Source organism: Sturnira hondurensis, unplaced genomic scaffold (assembly GCF_014824575.4).
Source record: "Sturnira hondurensis isolate 20B ecotype Veracruz unplaced genomic scaffold, ASM1482457v3 Scaffold0011378, whole genome shotgun sequence".
NCBI classification, from domain to species: domain Eukaryota; kingdom Metazoa; phylum Chordata; class Mammalia; order Chiroptera; family Phyllostomidae; genus Sturnira; species Sturnira hondurensis.
In genome coordinates this window covers 2429028-2445956 of record NW_028084009.1, presented here as the reverse complement: position 1 = coordinate 2445956, position 16929 = coordinate 2429028, and the positions used below count along the sequence as shown (strand labels likewise).

At 48.2% G+C, this 16929-nt stretch overlaps 1 protein-coding gene across 3 annotated transcripts in view; it reads left to right on the top strand.

Moving 5' to 3' along the window:
- The window catches only part of ZFP64 (ZFP64 zinc finger protein), a 65915-nt gene that overhangs the window by 16243 nt on the left and 32743 nt on the right, over nucleotides 1-16929 (top strand). For 2 of the 3 annotated variants that reach the window (XM_037059914.1, XM_037059913.1), the window contains exons 5-6: nucleotides 1881-2132; nucleotides 7688-9507. In XM_037059914.1, coding sequence (XP_036915809.1) covers nucleotides 1881-2132; nucleotides 7688-8961 — 1526 coding nt within the window. In that variant the 3' untranslated portion in view covers nucleotides 8962-9507. Of the gene's footprint in view, nucleotides 1-1880; nucleotides 2133-7687; nucleotides 9508-16929 lie in introns of those variants that run through there. The other variant, XM_037059915.1, reaches the window with a different exon arrangement.

Sequence of the window (16929 nt, the reverse complement as noted above, 5' to 3'; positions counted from 1 at the left end):
TGAAAATGCCAGGACGGGCCTCAACCTTTGGTCCCTCTCTGCAAACCTTCGGAAAGCGTCTTTCACGTTCAGGTAGCCGAGCTTGGGTGTGTAGGATAGTTTCTTGCAGTGTCTCCGTCGACAGCTTTAGGTTGGGGGGTTGACAAGAAGGTCCCTTCCGAGAAGAGGACGTGGCGGGAGCGACACCAGCCGGGCTCCGGAGCAGCAGAGCCCGCCCGCGGCTGCTCACTCTTGCAAGGACACAGGACAGGGACCCCGGGAGCTCGCGAGCAGCTGACAGTAATAAGAAATTACTGTTCCTGGACTAGTCAGTTTGACTGGGCACATTTTTAGCAATAAAATTATACACTTTAGATGTGTTCTTAAGTGCCAGATTTCTTTTCTATGATGATAGAGATCAGCTTTGGCTGACGATTGAAATGAGCACGTGGCCATCCAAGATTTGTCCAAAATACCTATTTGATCTATTGTATAAAAGAAAAGGTAAAAATCCTGACTCATGGGCCTCTTTTTTTTTTTTTTTATCTACTGCCCAAACGTGTCCAGTCATATCATCTGGTGTGTCTCATTCTTAGATTTTGGCATGCCTCCAATGAGCCTAAAAAACACACAATTTACTTTTTCCATCTCTTACTAAGTTAATATTGTATATTGTTGTATACTAGAGCATGTTGTCTATGGCTTGCTGCTTTCCATTTGCTGCTGGGCATCTTTCCTCGTCAGTACGTATATAACTGGTTTATTCTTTTTGACGGTCAAGTAAGGAATGGGCTCAGCAATTCATGGTGACATCTGTACGTGAAATACTTCGGCCTTAAAAGTCATATTGTGGCTATTAATGGTGTGAAAAGATGTAGCCAGTGGGGAGGCAGTGTTGCATTGGCAGGACAGTCATGGACTCTAATTCCAGTTGTCGAGAGAATTAAGTAAAACCACTCCGAGGCATAGTGCCTTTCAGAAAGGAAGTGTTTGTGTCGCCCAAGAGTTCTTTCCACACCGAAGAAAAATGCAGGTACACACAGGTACAAAAGAGATGGGAAAAACAGATGTCAAAAAGTTCACGGGCAACAAGCCAACATGTGTCCAGTGAGGGCAGATTAAGTTGCCATTGCAGAGTGACCCAGGCCCCGGCTCAGACAAGCTAGGGCTTTTTGTCTCCCCCACGTTACCGACCAGAGGTGAGCCGGTGGTCCAGGGCGCGCCGGTGGCCCTGTACTGTGAGGCCATGTAGAGATTTGAGGTCCTCCAGTGCCATTACAGTACATTTCATTACATCATCCACCTCCCTCAAGTGCGCTGCCCCAGCCCCCCAACACCTGCAGCTCACCCCCATGCCGTGCTTACGGCTGGCAAGAAGGAGGGGGAAGCAAAATCGTATAGAGCAGGAAATGTCTTTTTATGAAAAGGACCCATTTACCTCCTCTGGCATTTCCTTGACGAGGACTGCGTCCCAGAATCCCACCTTGCTGCACGTGAAGCTGAGAAATGTCACATTTGGCTGGTCAGCCGAGAGCTCCTAAAACACAAGGGTTCTGAGTTTTATTTAGGGCCTGTCTCATGTGAAAAGGAAAAGGGGGAGGTAGATACAGGGGACAGGGAACACTTTATTTCACTTTGCTGGACTTCAAGTGTTTGAGTTGCATCCTGTTTTTAATAAATAGGAAACTCAGCTTCAATGTAGGGAAGATGAGAAAACACCAGTGACAGCGTCTTCGTCTTCAACACAGAACAAACCCGCCCCCAAGGCGCAGCCGCTCTCTGCCCGTCACGCGTCCGCCCGGGGGCTCTCTAAATCGTCCTTGGCGGTCGGGCAGCGGCAGGTGAGCCCCTTTCTCTCTCATGCGATTGCTCCCTGACACGCTCTGGTTGTGTGTCCAAAGGAGACAAACCCCACAAGTGTGAAGTCTGCGGCAAGTGCTTCAGCCGGAAGGACAAGCTGAAGACCCACATGCGGTGCCACACGGGCGTGAAGCCGTACAAGTGCAAGACGTGCGACTACGCCGCGGCCGACAGCAGCAGCCTGAACAAGCACCTGCGGATCCACTCGGACGAGCGGCCCTTCAAGTGCCAGATCTGCCCCTACGCCAGCCGCAACTCCAGCCAGCTCACCGTCCACCTGCGCTCCCACACAGGTGAGGCCCCGCGGTGCTCGCGCCCCATGCTCCCGACCTCCCACCGCCGCCGTAGGCGCAGACCCTTGGAGCATTTAGTCGCGACGGAAGAAGGTGGACTGGGGACGTTTGGTGGTCTCGTGGGTCACACTTTTTGCTGTTTTCCTCTCCCCAGAAGTGCCCGTCTCAGTAAAATAGTGGAAAACATCAATTTACAAATATACAAGGTCCGCCCCTTGTATAATTTGTCCCCCCACAAATAACGCCCCTTTTTTATTACAAAACCTTTTATTACAAAATCCTAAGCATGTAATTCTGTAACATAACATCACACTCAAACACACCCTATGACATTTTAGGTGAAATGTTCCAATTAAAACTATAGATTATTCCACCCGGGTTATTACCTAACCGACCACACTGAGGCGGGTGTTACTTCTGCCAGGCCCCGTGACTGTAACTTTATGTAACTATAACTTATCTGCCAGGTAGGGTATTCAATTGAGGAGACGTGCTAGATGAAATAGAGACATGAGTGATGCAGTTTTAATACAGCCCCGCATCCTGGTTGGTCAGTCACTTCCCTCCTTTTTAAAGGACACTCTGATTGGTCCAGCGAAGGATAGCTTGATGGAAAAACTGAGCAGAGTAGGTCACTTAGCAGACTGCGGGTGTTTTTCTTTTGGCAGGCGTGTCTGTCAGCCATTAAAAGATGCTGGGTGACAACTGCCACCAAACCTCCGCAACATGTCACACTCGGCATTTAATGCTCACATACGTCGCGTCAGCGGGGGGGGGTCTGCTGGACAACTCTGCTGACCTTGGCTGGGCTTGATCACATGTGTGGGGAAGGTCAGGTGTCTGCTGACCTTGGCCAGGGATCTGCCGTCTGTGAGTTGCCTGGCTGTCAGCTTGCCCCGGCTGGGACAGTCCCATCTGTGCCCCATATTTCTTCTCCATCTGGGACCAGTGGGCTGCCCCAGGCTTGTCCCCATCACGACAGCGGCAGTAACACCAGCAAGTCTGCCCCAGTGCGTAACCCCATTTCAAACCTCTACCTGCATCCCATTGGCTGACGCATGTTATATTTGGGGCCTGGTGTCCAGAGATGGGACCCCAGGAGGAAAGCCCCACAGGGCGACATGTCAAAGGCCAGAGAGACGAGGGATAAGAACTGGGGACGTTTTTACGAACGGCAGTCCACCCCACCACCGCTCACCTCTTTCTGACACACAAAGGCATTCACACCTTCCCAAGCCCGACCCCCCAGAAGTGGTGTCCAGTCACAGGATCAGACTTAAGCCCAGCACCTCGTGCTCTCCGTCAGGTCATGGGGCTTCTTCACCTGGAGACCTTTGCCGTAAAGGACAAGTTGTCTGTTCCCACACTGCCCATGGACAGAGGCGGGACAGTACTATAACCTCACAGTTCGAAGGGTAAGAACTGCACACATGACTGAAATCCCTCTGACCAGTGTCCCAGGTGCCCCCACTCTGGGGACAGGGAACGGTTCTTGATGAGGCTTTCGCTCCACCCTCTGGTTCTTGACCCCGTCCAGTGGCGCATCCTTTCCAGTACCTTTCTTAGCTCTTCCTGAAAGGAGTGAAAAGGGAGCCTTGGAGAACTCTCTCACTGTGTGTCCTGCCTGCTGAAAGTTGGGGACCCTTTTAGACTTTGCTTTAGTCCAAAGTCTAAAGAGAGCTTTGCTGGTAGAGCTGTCATAAACTCCGTGAGTCTCCCAGGTATCCGTGTGCAAAAAGCCACACCCACAGTTCTTTCGGAGACTTGCCTTTCCTCTAGACCCAGCAGTAGGCACTGTGGCTTATAACCCCCTGTGGGCTGAATCCCTCGAGATGCGGAGGAGGCTGGGGCAAGCTGAGAGAATCTGCTTAACTCCAGCTGTGGTCTCCGGGGGAAGGTGACAAAGCACCTGGCATTCACGTCCTTTGCTTCTCATTCAGTTTCCCCCCAGACCGGTTCCCTGGAGCGGAGCTTTGGCCACGGGCTGTTTTCTCTCTTTGAAAACCTTTTACTGGCTGGAGATGAGCACCTTTATCCAGCCCAGCACATCTTTGATTTTCTGTGTTCTCTCTAAGTTCCAGTTAGAAAATGGCCAGTTCCTGTTTGTTTGTCTCTTCCTTGGGGTAGCTTGTTACCTGCCGCGTACGCGACACTTTCCGTGTGTTTGCCCAGAATTAATCTCTTTGGTCAAGTCCAAATTCAACAGGTGTGTTGTCTGTCTTCCAAGGCGCCGCCGGTGGCCGCTCTCCCAGACGTCTGCCGTCAAGGAGGGTGCAGCCAGCCTCTACCTGCCGCCCAGCCGCTCCGAAAGCCAGGGCTGCGTGGTTTGGTTTTCTGTGTGGCAACATTCCACTTCTCGGGCTGATATCCTTGTCACTTATCTGGTGTCACAAAAGCGCAGTGCAGTGACCCGCAGTGAAACCTCGGTGTACGCAACCTGCCGTTCTGCTCGTATGCTGGCGATCAGCTGGGTGTCGTCTGGGCAGCCCTGCTGACCTTGGCTGGGCTCTGTTACGGGGCCAAGGCTCTGCTGGCTGTGGCCACCCACTGGGCTTGACCACAGTGCAGGAGCCCTGCCCCACGCACCTGACATCCTCCTCCTGGGACCAGCGGGTGAGGCCCGGTTTGACCTTCTCGTGATGCTGGATGACAGGCTGCAAGTGAGCACACTCCAGGGCACAAGCCCATTTCCAGTCATTACTGGCATCCAGGCTACGTAGCTGAATAGGAGCATGTGGTCAGTCCTGTTGCCTGAGGTCCTGGCAGGCCGTCCTGCCACGGCCGGGGGAGCATGCAGACAGAGACCACAGCTACCGGGAGGGGTGTAGATGGGAGGCTGGGGGTCGTTTTTGTGATCTACTTGAGCACGACAAGACATGGAGGTAACTGGCGTCCAGCCGATTTCCTCAGAAACCTCCCCGCCCAAGTGGGAGCTGCGGAAGGGCCCGTGTTTGGGAACGCTTCGGAAGCATCTTGACTTGTGCGGAGAAAGTTGCAGTTCAGAGTAGCCCCTTCACCTCGGTCCCGAAAAGGCGTGTTTTCTGAAAATGTGAACGTGTGCCCCGCGTGCAGTCGTGTCTGTGGAATGTTCCTTTCCTCCTTTTAAGTTCGCGGCACTTGTAAATTTTACAGGTTGTAAAATTAACAGAATTTCGCTTTTACCTTTCCCTCGCTTTGATTGACCGCGTTGTCAGTCTTTGGGAACGGAGGGGCGGGCGGTGGGCAGGAGCCCACGCAGTCCTTAGCCGTGGGGAGTGCACGGTCCAGCGAGGCTCGTCCTGGCAGTATGCCTCGTTCACAGAATCGGTGGTTATGGGGGGAGGAAAGTCGGTGATGGCGGGATCTGAACCTTCGACTTCCACATCAGAAGCGTTCGTTGTTAAGCTCTGTGAAATTGGGTCATCTGCTTTTTCTGGGTTTCACATCTGCTCATTGCTTTTTATTTTTAAAAAAGGCAAACAAGACGGTCACTAATTTGGGCGGGGATGCAACGGGAAAACCCAGTAAAGCATTCTGGGGCAAGAGGTCCTCACTCCGGGTCTGCAGACGCCCCCACCCCCGACCCAGGGACCCATGAATGGAATCGGGAGGCCCAGGAAGTTGGGCGGGCAGTAGTTTTACATCTTCCCTTTCACTCACTTGTGCCGAAGTGGGACGCGTCCTTTAATGATGAGACCGGGCAGCCAGCCTGGTGGCAGCGTGCGCGCCCTTGCTGCCGGGAGAAATCACAAGACCTTCTCGTCACCGTTGTGTGTGGGTAGGAGTGTCTGTGTTCTCTTCTCCACTTGGAAATGGTTGTAGCCACGAGACTTACTGTTGGCTCTCACTGTTTGACACATCGATAAAGCACAGGCACTGCTGTATCACACACCTTTTCTCTTCATTTTTTAAATAGCTATTTCAATATAACCAGTTTCCTTTGTATTCCTATCCATGTTTAGTTTACTTTGCACATCTAAGCATTCTTCTGAGAAAGGGTCCACGGGTTTCGCCGAACTGGGATAAGGGGTCGGCGGTATAAAAGGGTTGGGAGTAACACTCTAAGGCAGGGTCAGCAAACTGTTTCTATGAAAGGTCAGATAGTACACACTTTAGGCTTCACGAGCCACACAGCCTCTGTCACAACTGCTCGCCTCGGCCTGGAAAGCGACCATAGACCATACTTACACAGGTGGGTGTGGCTGTGGACCAATAAAACTTTATTTACAAAACAGGCTGTGGGCCAGATCTGACTATAACTTACCACTTCCTGATCTAGAAGTCGGTGCGCACGACCATGGTGGCGGTTAGTCACACATTAAAGCACTGTGTAGGTTTGGGCTTCTCCGTTTTCTCGAAGCCCGCTGTATTTGCCACTGTCACTTTTAACTGCATGTACCCAGCAGCTCGTAGTGACGGGTTAGGTCTTATCCCAAAAAGCCGGAACAAAGTCTCACTCTGTTGAGTTTGTGGCCTGAGAAAGGGCTCATCGGCCGTAGGTACCTATGATTACCGGGCACCTAATAAGAATACCAGCTTTCGAGTCAGCCTAGGGTGGAATCCAAGCCTCGCTACGGACTCCTGGGTGACCGAGAATGAGTCACGTAGTCTCTGGAGGCCTCGGCTCCCTCAAGTGCGCAGTAATGGCGTTGATGGTAATGACATTGCTAGGACTGCCCACCACGCGGGACTGTCGGGAGCATCCGAGACCGTTCTCGTGGAGAGCTCAGCAGAGTGCCTGTCATTCCGGAAGCCACCGCGAAGAATGTTAGCTCCTTGTGCTTTTTGACACAGTGTTGCAGTGGGCGGGGTCACCAAGGGGCTGTAGAGCCTTTGGACTTGGCATTCACTGACAAAACCAAATTGGAACATCCTGGCCATTCCAATGTTCGCGATTTCACTTTCCCTGCTCATCTTTCAACGAGTGCGAAGTTAAAATTTATTTTTTAAAAGGCAGTCAAGCAGCTGGATGTTGTAACTTCACAAGTAAAGACCGCAGCTGGCAATGTGGGATAAATAAAGTTTGCGTGATAAACACGTCTTAATTAATAAAAACCTGCCCGAAGTGTAAGCTGGGCGTTTGAATCACGGTAAAAAGAATATCCTGATGAGTGAGCCCGGAGGTGACTGATGGGAAAATGTGTCCTTCAATCTGTTGCAAGATGTAGCTCCATCAGAATCAACGGAGCATGCAAAACGGCACAACCGTGAACCGCTCAGTGGCAGAGTGGTCACGTTAATTCTAGGAATGGTAGCTTGATGGTTTGCAAGACTATGCTAAGGATATTCGCACATGTTATTTTATTTGGAACCGTTATTTTCGATCTCCGTTTCCCTCCTGGGTTTTGTAACTGGTGGTGGTGCACTGAGCATATGGCGGCGGCTCAGGTTTGGGGAAAGAAGAGAAGCCCCCAGCCCCACCCCCTTTTTTTCCTCCCGGGGGCTGCTGGGAGCTGCCGTTAGGAGGTCTGCGCCCACCCGCCTTGGTGTAAGCGGTTTTTCTGGTGTGTGCTTCGGGGGGATCCGCTGTGGTTGTTGCCTGCCTGTTCTCATCGAAACTCACCTTGTGTTGACAGGGGACGCCCCCTTCCAGTGCTGGCTCTGTAGCGCCAAGTTCAAAATCAGCTCGGACTTGAAAAGGCACATGCGCGTGCACTCGGGGGAGAAGCCTTTCAAGTGCGAGTTCTGCAATGTCCGCTGCACCATGAAGGGAAACCTCAAGTCCCACGTCCGCATCAAGCACAGTGGGAATAACTTCAAGTGTCCACACTGCGACTTCCTGGGTGACAGCAAAGCCACCCTCCGGAAGCACAGCCGGGTGCACCAGTCCGAGCACCCGGAGAAGTGCGCCGAGTGCAGTTACTCCTGCTCCAGCAAGGCGGCGCTGCGCATCCACGAGCGCATCCACTGCACCGACCGCCCCTTCAAGTGCAGCTACTGCAGCTTCGACACCAAGCAGCCCAGCAACCTGAGCAAACACATGAAGAAGTTCCACGGGGACATGGTCAAGACCGAGGCCTCGGAGAGGAAAGACACGGGCCGCCAGAGCAGCCGGCAAGTGGCCAAGCTGGACGCCAAGAAGACTTTCCACTGCGACATATGCGAGGCCTCCTTCATGCGGGAGGACTCGCTGCGGAGCCACAAGAGGCAGCACAGTGAGTACAGTGAGAGCAAGAACTCGGACGTGACCGTCCTGCAGTTTCAGATCGACCCCAGCAGGCAGCCGGCCACGCCCCTCACCGTGGGACCCCTCCAGGTGCCGCTGCAGCCCAGCCAAGTGCCCCAGTTCAGCGAGGGGAGAGTCAAAATCATCGTGGGGCACCAGGTGCCCCAGGCAAACACCATCGTCCAGGCCGCTGCCGCCGCCGTGAACATAGTGCCCTCCGCCCTGGTGGCCCAGAGCCCGGAGGAACTCCCGGGGAACAGCCGGCTGCAGATCCTGCGCCAGGTCAACCTGATCGCCCCTCCTCAGTCCTCAGGGTGTCCGAGCGAGGCGGGCGCGCTGGCCCAGCCAGCCGTCCTGCTGACCACGCACGACCAGACCGATGGAGCCACTCTGCACCAGACCCTCATTCCTGCCGCCGGCAGCGCCCAGGAAGGCTCTGGGGGCCAAACTTTCATCACCAGCTCCGGCATCACCTGCACTGACTTCGAAGGCCTTAACGCTCTGATTCAGGAGGGGACAGCCGAAGTGACTGTGGTGAGCGACGGCCAGAACCTCGCGGTGGCCACTGCGGCCCCACCCATGTTCTCCTCCGCCCAGCAAGAGCTACCCAAGCAGACTTACTCCATCATTCAGGGAGCGGCCCACCCAGCTCTGCTCTGTCCAGCGGACTCCATACCAGATTAGTGCTCAAAACACAACAGAAAGGGGGTAGAGGTGACTGGAAAGTGTCAGACACGGGATTCCATGAGAGGTGTGCCCTTTACGTTTGTAAAGATTATTGTGAGAACACGCCCACCCCTGGAATAAACTGTAATTTTATACTGCTTACTATCATTTTTTAATGCTCTCATACCTTTGAGACCCCCTGTGAACCACGGTGTTGTAACTTGTAGAATCTCAAATGTCACCAGGCTGATTCCGACGGAGGGTTGGAACCCAGTGCACTGAGGGGCGAGCGCGTTTGTTTCCAAGCTGATCTCCCAACTCCAATAAAGGATTTTTCCATCTCCTTAATCTTGTGTAGCAGATGGTACTTCCCGGCCCTTCTTACCTGCCATTCTGAAATCCCCCTGAGTTTGGGGTGCTAGGGTTTTAGTATGTGGATACAAATCTCTGGTATGAAGGACCATTTTCTACACGATGTTACATGGGTATTTGACAAAAAAAATAAAGTTTAGTGCTAATGAGATTAAAAGCAATGGTTTTCTAATAAATTGATATGTGATAAAATATACTGAATGTTAATGATTCTGTAGTCACGGTATGATTTGGGGTTGAGGGGATGTGAATTATCATATTAAAGAGAACTTGAAGAAGCAAAGGTTTGTAGTCCTTTCTCCTAAGTGTTATACAAACACCTTACCTCCTTAAGGGTCAAATTAAATGCGTGGGACCAAAAGTGGTGCCACTGTCGTTTCCATTTCGAAACTTCAGAGTTTCTGACGTTTCTGTTTAGATGCAAATTTGAGGCAAGTTTCTACTGACCTTTAGGCCAGCGCGGTCTAGGATGCTCTTGTTTCAGAGACCAATGTTGGTGCAGTCCCAAGGAGAGATGAGAGAAGCACCTGGGTTTTCCCAAACCGTAGGCTGTACTGAGAGGAAGGAAAGGCAAATGTTACTGTTTTCAATGGAAGCGCTGTTTGACCGGTAGATAGCGCCAGAGGGCAAGCTAGGGGGACCCAAGCTTATACCCAAAGACGGCTGATTTCCAGCTTCTAGCACGATCTGCAGCTCCTGGTGGGTTCTTAGTAAGTAATGAATGAACGAATCACGCTCTCACAGAGTGTCAGCAAAGATCGTGAGCTGGAGACGTTACGCTTGTGAGAGGAGTCTGTTTAAAAGGTTGAAAGAACACTTAGAGATGCTTTTTTTTTTTTATCAGAGTTTTCACGTACTTTTCCTTCCCTGACACATCTGCTAAAGTTCTCATGCACATGAGCTCACTTCCCATAAAAGATACAGAACAAACTAAGAAAAATGAAAAGTCCTCTGCCCTGGGGAGATAGATACAGAGTTTGAGCTGGGTTTGGCGTCTTTCTTCCTTTGCTCCTTAATACTTGAACACAATTCAGATAACTCACTGTTTCCTTCGCCAGAATGTATTTATTCTCATTTTCATTTCAGTGGTAGTAACGATTTGTTAACTCTGGTTTGATAAGAAATTGGAAAAGCCTGCAGGATCCTATGTTAGTATTTTAGTAACACTGTTGCGCTAGGATTTACATTTGGCTTTTTAGGAGGCTCGGCTATCGGAGTTTAGCTGGGAAGCTTCCATTGTTAAGAAACTGTTTTTTACTGCTTTCTTTTTTTCACAGAGTGCCCCGTTTTTTTCAGCTTTTAAAACGTTTTTTTTTTCCTGATTCTAAATGTAAGTTCATAATAGAAAGTATGGGAAACATACTCTAGAAAAACTAGTCACTAAATAGTCTCACTATCCAGATGGAAACATTGGGACCACTTTCATGGTCTGTCTCCCAGTCTTCTCTGTGCAGTGTCTGTATGTTTTCTTCTCCAGTTACAGAGCTGAGGTCGAACTGAACATAGTATTGCCTCTTTTATATACTATGTTTCTTTTTGTATCTTTATACCTCTACCCAACTTCTGCCCTCCATATAAACATATACACATGTATATTTAGATTTTCTTGAAGCATGCTAAAACAGGAAAAAACTTGTTCTTTGCAAGAAACTCTACAGAATTATACAAAAACCAAACCAATAATCTTCAGTCCGTGCTGGCTGGTGTAGCTCAGTGGGTTGAGCTCAGGTCTGCAAATCAAAGAGTCGCTGGTTCGATTCCCAGTCAGGGCACATGCCTGGGCCTTGGGCCAGGTCCCTGGTCGGGGGCACTTGAGAGGCCCCCGAGTGCTGATGTTTCTCTCCTTCTCTTCCCCTCTCTAAAAATAAATAAAGCCTTTTTAAAAATAATCTTCAGCCCCTTTTACAACCAAGGTAAAGTTTTCTCTGCGTTCATACCGACATACAAGTTCTCAAGATAACCTAGGTAAGGCTTTTTCCTATTTTTGCAGTAATTGGATCACACTATGTCTGTTTCTCTACGACTTGTTCTTGTTCCATTACTAACAGTACCGAGGGTCCATACAGCTGTCCCTAACTTCATTTTTTTAAAGCAAAAGTTAAAGTGTGACAACCATGTCATAGTCCACAATCTTCTTTGTGGATATCTAGACGTTTTTGGTTTTCGTTTGCATTACAAACGGCCCCAGTAGGCTTCCTACGTAACGCCTCGTGTTCATTTGTGCTTCGGGAGTGCCCGTGCGTTTTCGTGGATTGCACCTGTGTGGATTTCAGAAGGGTGGTCTCTTCCAGTGCGGGCCCAGGGATTGCCGGCCCCAGGGGTCTTCCATCTTGAAGTCTCGTCAATCCGCTGAGTGAAGGGAGTTATCTAGTCCCTGGGAATGTCCCTCACTGGTGTTCTAACCTGCATTTCTGTGACATTTCTGCATAGACTAGTTGAGCATTTGCGTTGTTCTCTTCCATGAACTTTAAACTTGTGCACGCTCATTTTTCTCGTTGGGTTGTTGGGAACTGGGGGATATGAACCCCATATCGGCCACATGTTGAGGAGTTTTCTCCCCTCCTATCCTTCGTCTTTGGACTTTCCTTATGGTGTTCTTTCCATATAAAAATACCCATCTTTTTTTAAAGACTTTATTTATTTATTTTTAGAGAGAGGAGAAGAGGAGAGAAACATCTATGTGTGGTTGCCTCTCGTATGCCCCCTACTGGGGACCTGGCCCACAACCCAGGCATGTGTCCTGACTGGGAATTGAACTGGCGACCCTTTGCTTAACAGTCCGGTGCTCCACTGAGCCACACCAGCCAGGGCAAAAATACCCACCTTCTTATGCAGTTGGATTCCTCTGTCGCTTAATTTGTGGCTTCTGCCTTTTTTTGTGAAGTCCCTCTCTTCTGAGGTTTTTCTTTAATATGTCTATTGTTTGTTTTTAGTTAGTTGAGCACCTCGATGCCACAAAAATCCCTGTTTATATACTTGTGGTGGAGGAGTTTGGTTGACTATTTGTTAGTCGCAGTCTTATTGTCCTTGGAACTGAACTCTTAATTTCGCCTTCACATGAAGCACCAAACATCCTTGGATCTATTTCCAGAATCTCTGTTTTGACCTGTTGATCTTTGTATCTTCTCTGGTTAGCCAGCCACGAATATTTGATTGTGTTAGCATTAAGGTAAACCTTAATATCTTTCAGACTTACTGTACAAAGCTTCTCTGTAGATATTCTTTTCCAAAATGTTCTTAGCAACTCTTAGGTATCCATATTTATAAATTAACTGTCATTTGTCCAGACCTACCCCCCCCACCCAGAAAAAGAAAACCTTGTAAAGATTTTAATTAGAATTACATCAGTGTGATATGTGAACTTATGAAAAGAATGACTTTTTAAAAAATGTTCAACCTTCCACCCAAACGCTTTTATTCAATTGCTGTTGTAAACATTATTTGATGAAATTACAATACATGGTCTTCTTCATATACAATATAGTCTTATCATATAGGCCTATATTTTCATATTCTGAATTTTATTATAAGTAGGATCTTTTTTCCATTTAAAAATAATTACTCATTGCAAGCATAAAGAATAGCCATTTTGGGTATAATTGTCTATACTGAGCTGTCTTAGCAAACACTCTTCTCAATTGACATCATTTATTAGAAACTCTTGGCTTATGATAAATATGATTTATGATGATTATGACACAATCACCTTATTTCCATGTTGTTTTATCTCTTCCTTATAATATTTACACTAATTTTGTTATCTTGTCCTATTGCATTGGCCAAACAATGGTGCCACCGCTGGCATCTTTGTTGTGCCTCTAACTTTTACTTCAATAGCTTTACAATTTTTGAATTTACTATAAAATTTGTGGTTCATTTGGGTTTTGGTTTTTGTGTAGTTAGGTCATTTTATTCTGCACTAATTTTTTTATTTGGGAGGGAGGTGGAGAGAAAGGGCATGAAACTTTGACTTGTTATTCCACTTACTTGTGCATTCATTGGTTGCTTCTTGTCCGTGCCCTGACTAGGGATCGAACCTGAAACCTTGGTGCATCAGACAATATTCCAACCAACCAAGCTACCCAGCCAGGGCTTTGTTTGTATTTTTAAAATATGGTTTCTTAGGCTAATTAAGATTTTGTGAAAACTCTAAGTATAAAATAGTATTTTTGAATATTCTTCCTTAAACCAGTCTCTTAATTTTTTTCCAAAGTATTAACCATAAAATTTCAAAAGCATTACTTTAGGAAGCAAAGTTTGTAATGCTGATCTTGTGGTTGTTTAGCAATGATGATACTCATATACTCATTTATCCAGTATTAATCGTTTTTATTTTTTATTTTAATTTTATTTTTTTATTTTTATTGAATGTATTAGAGTGACATTGGTTAATAAAACTATATTGGTTTCAGGTGTACACTTCTATACCACTATATTTTTCTAGTACTGTCTTTTCCTGAGCGTTCCTTCACTGAGTTTTGAAGGTGGAAATGGATGAAGTCTGGTTATTGGGAAAAGGAGGACTGTGAGGCAAAAGGTTGGGACACCGTCAGCTGTCACAATGTCAGCTTGTTGGTAGACCCTTCGAGCACATGTATGGGACTTGCAGAGGGGCCCAGGGAGCCAGGAGCACACTACAGTCGAGTGTGGTACAGTTGAGTGTGCTACAGTCGATGGTACAGGCGCTGATAGTACCGTCGAGTGCAGTATAGTTGGTGGTACAGTCGGGTCTGAAAGCATCTAATTATCTAGAGTGCCACTGTTTCCTGTCGTGTTGTCTTCTCTCCCAGAACTGTGCATCTCAGGGCTGAGACTGGCCACTCTAATCCCCAGACAAAAGTGCCGATTGACCTCGTTCACTCCGTCAGTCAGTGTTTCTTGAGCACCTGCTATGTGCCAGGCCCAGTTCCGGAAACTTGGGACTGTCGAGGATCAAAGAGAGTGACCTCCGGTGAGGTCTGCCTCCTTAGTGTGGGGAAACTGACGATACATAATAAACAGAACACATAAGCACCTTATACGATGTCCTGGAAGGGAGAAGTGCTTGGTGGGGGGGGGAGGGGGCAAGGGGTTGCAGTTTCAACCAGGCTGGTGGGGGACAGCTTCCCTGAGAAGTTGAGGTGAGAACAAAGACTGGTCGGTGGGAGGGAGGCACGGGCCATGAGAATATCAAGAGGGAGGAAGTGAATATTAGGAGGGAGGAAGTTCCAGGCAGAGGGAACAGCCCTTGCAAAAACCCTAAAACAGAAGCGTGCCTGCGGTGTCCGAGGTTTAGGTGGCCAGAGAAGAGTGAGCATCAGAGAGAGGAGCAGGTAGAAAGCGGGTTGAGGGCAATAGTGTTCTGCTGGATTTTCTTTTTTTTTGCATATCTGACATCTTATAATAATTAAAACAATAATAACAACCGCATTCACTTAGCAAAGACTAATTGCCAAAGTGGCGTGGGCAGGTGGCACCGCAGGTGACCACGCAGGCGGGCAGGATCCTTGCTTGCTGGGAGTTCACAGCCTAGCAAGGCAGACAGGCAAGAGCACATTTGTCACAGCACATAAATGCGCTGATAGGGGACATAGCGGCCTGACTGGTGAGCCATACAGTCCAGATTTGGACTGCATTGGGGAGAGAAGTCAAAGTGATGGGTAGGAGTCCCATAGCTGAACGCAGGGAACAGAGAAATGGGGGTGAGCGTGCTGAGGCGGGCTAGGAAGTTGTGCGGGTCTGGGCAAAGACAGGTCACGGTAATCAGAGTGTTTTTCTTGAAGAGAAAGCAAAATAAAAAAATTTTAAGTTGATGCTCCTTGGTGAATGTTAGCTCTTAGAAAGGTTGTTTATTTCTGGAGAACAAAACACTACATCTTATTACCTATACAAGATAGTTATAGAGTTTGTCATCCAAACTGGGAACATTTTAGGGGGAAGTAGTGGTATTGATAATTGTGTTGGGACAAAGCGTGTAAATCGGCTTCTGATTTACTGTTAATGCTGATAAAAGACCAGAGGCTGTAAAATAATGACCAGCGTGTCCCCCTCGTGGTGAAAAGCAGCGGAGATTAGAATTTCACAACCCGTGGGTCAGTTTTCCAGAAAAATACATCACATGCCATAAAGCTGATCAGAGTCGGGTTTTCTACATAATATTTTAGATAAACACTTATTATTACTGTTCATACATCTATCAATCTGTTTAGTCTTAGCCATGTGATCGTAGTCCTATTTTTAACATCAGTAAATGCAGTAAATGAGATGACTGTTTCCAATCGGCCTTCCCTCCCTGGCACAGAATTGTGTTTATCCACCCTGGCCCATTGGCATCACAGCAGGGTGGAGTGTGTGTCCCGGCCCCATAGATTCTGGGCCAAGCCACAGTTCTAATGTGGCCGTCTGGCTGACAAAATACCAGTGGATCTGACTGGAAGAGGGGCTTTAAATGTGCCTGTATGATTTGGCTCGTGATCTTATTCTCACAGGACCTGTCCAGAGAAGAACATGCCCAGTGAAACAAGAGCAGACATGCGGACCTGACCTCAAAGGCAGGCTAGAGCCAAACCCAGCAGAGCCGCAGTGAATTCACTGAAAAAAAAGGGAAAAGAAAGAAAGAAAATCAGGATTTCTTAAGGAAAGCCACTGTGATTCTGAGGTTGTCTGTTTCGCAACAAAAACTGACTCATACAAGAGATGATCATTGCTAATCCTCCATTTAGGATTAGCTCCTGAATGGCCATAGCCAGTATTCAGTCTTTATTGAATGAATGGCTGGGAAGATGTCTTCCCTACAATTCTACTTTAAAATCACTCTCAATACACGCACAATGAAAAAAGTATTTGTCCTTATAAAATTTGGATGCAAATATAGGAAGTCTCTCCTTCTCATCTTGTCTTGCCTCCTTTCCTTTCTTCTTCTTTTTTTAAAGATTTTATTTATTTACTTTTAGAGAGGAGAAGGGAAGGAGAAAGAGAGGGAGAGAAATATCAATGTGTGGTTGCCTCTTGTGTACCCTCTACTGGGGGGCCTGACTGGGAATTGAACCAGCGACCCTTTGGTTTGCAGGCCTGCGCTTAATCCACTGAGCTACATCAGCCAGGGCTCTGCTTCTTCCTCCTCTTCTTCTCCTCCTTCTTCCCCTTCTTTTTCTCTTCCTTCCCCTCCTTCTTCTTCTCCTTCCTCTTTTTTTTCTTCATTTCTGGTCCCTTTCGTGGGAAAGGGAAAGAGAAGCCTGCCTCCAGGACTCCCCACTCAGTCTGCCCGAGACCATCCGTCTCCACGTGGACATCTCTGTGGAGAGACAGCATTTTCCCCACTGGCTCTGAGACTCAGCCCCTCCCAGAAGAAGCTTCATGAAAAGAACCAAGTCCTGCCCTGGCTGCTGTGGCGCAGTGGATTGAGTGCCGGCCTATGAACCAAAGGGTCATGGGTTCAATTCCCAGGCAGGGCATATACCTGGTCCCCAGTAAGGGGCATGTGAGAGGCAACCACACATTGATGTTTTCTTCTTTTTCTCCCTCCCTTCCCCTCTCTAAAAATAAATTAATAAAATCTTTTTTAAAAAAAAAGAAAAGAACCAAGTCCTGGAGATCCCTCAGCTTGTCTGAGATGCCACAGTCTCCTAGAGAGGG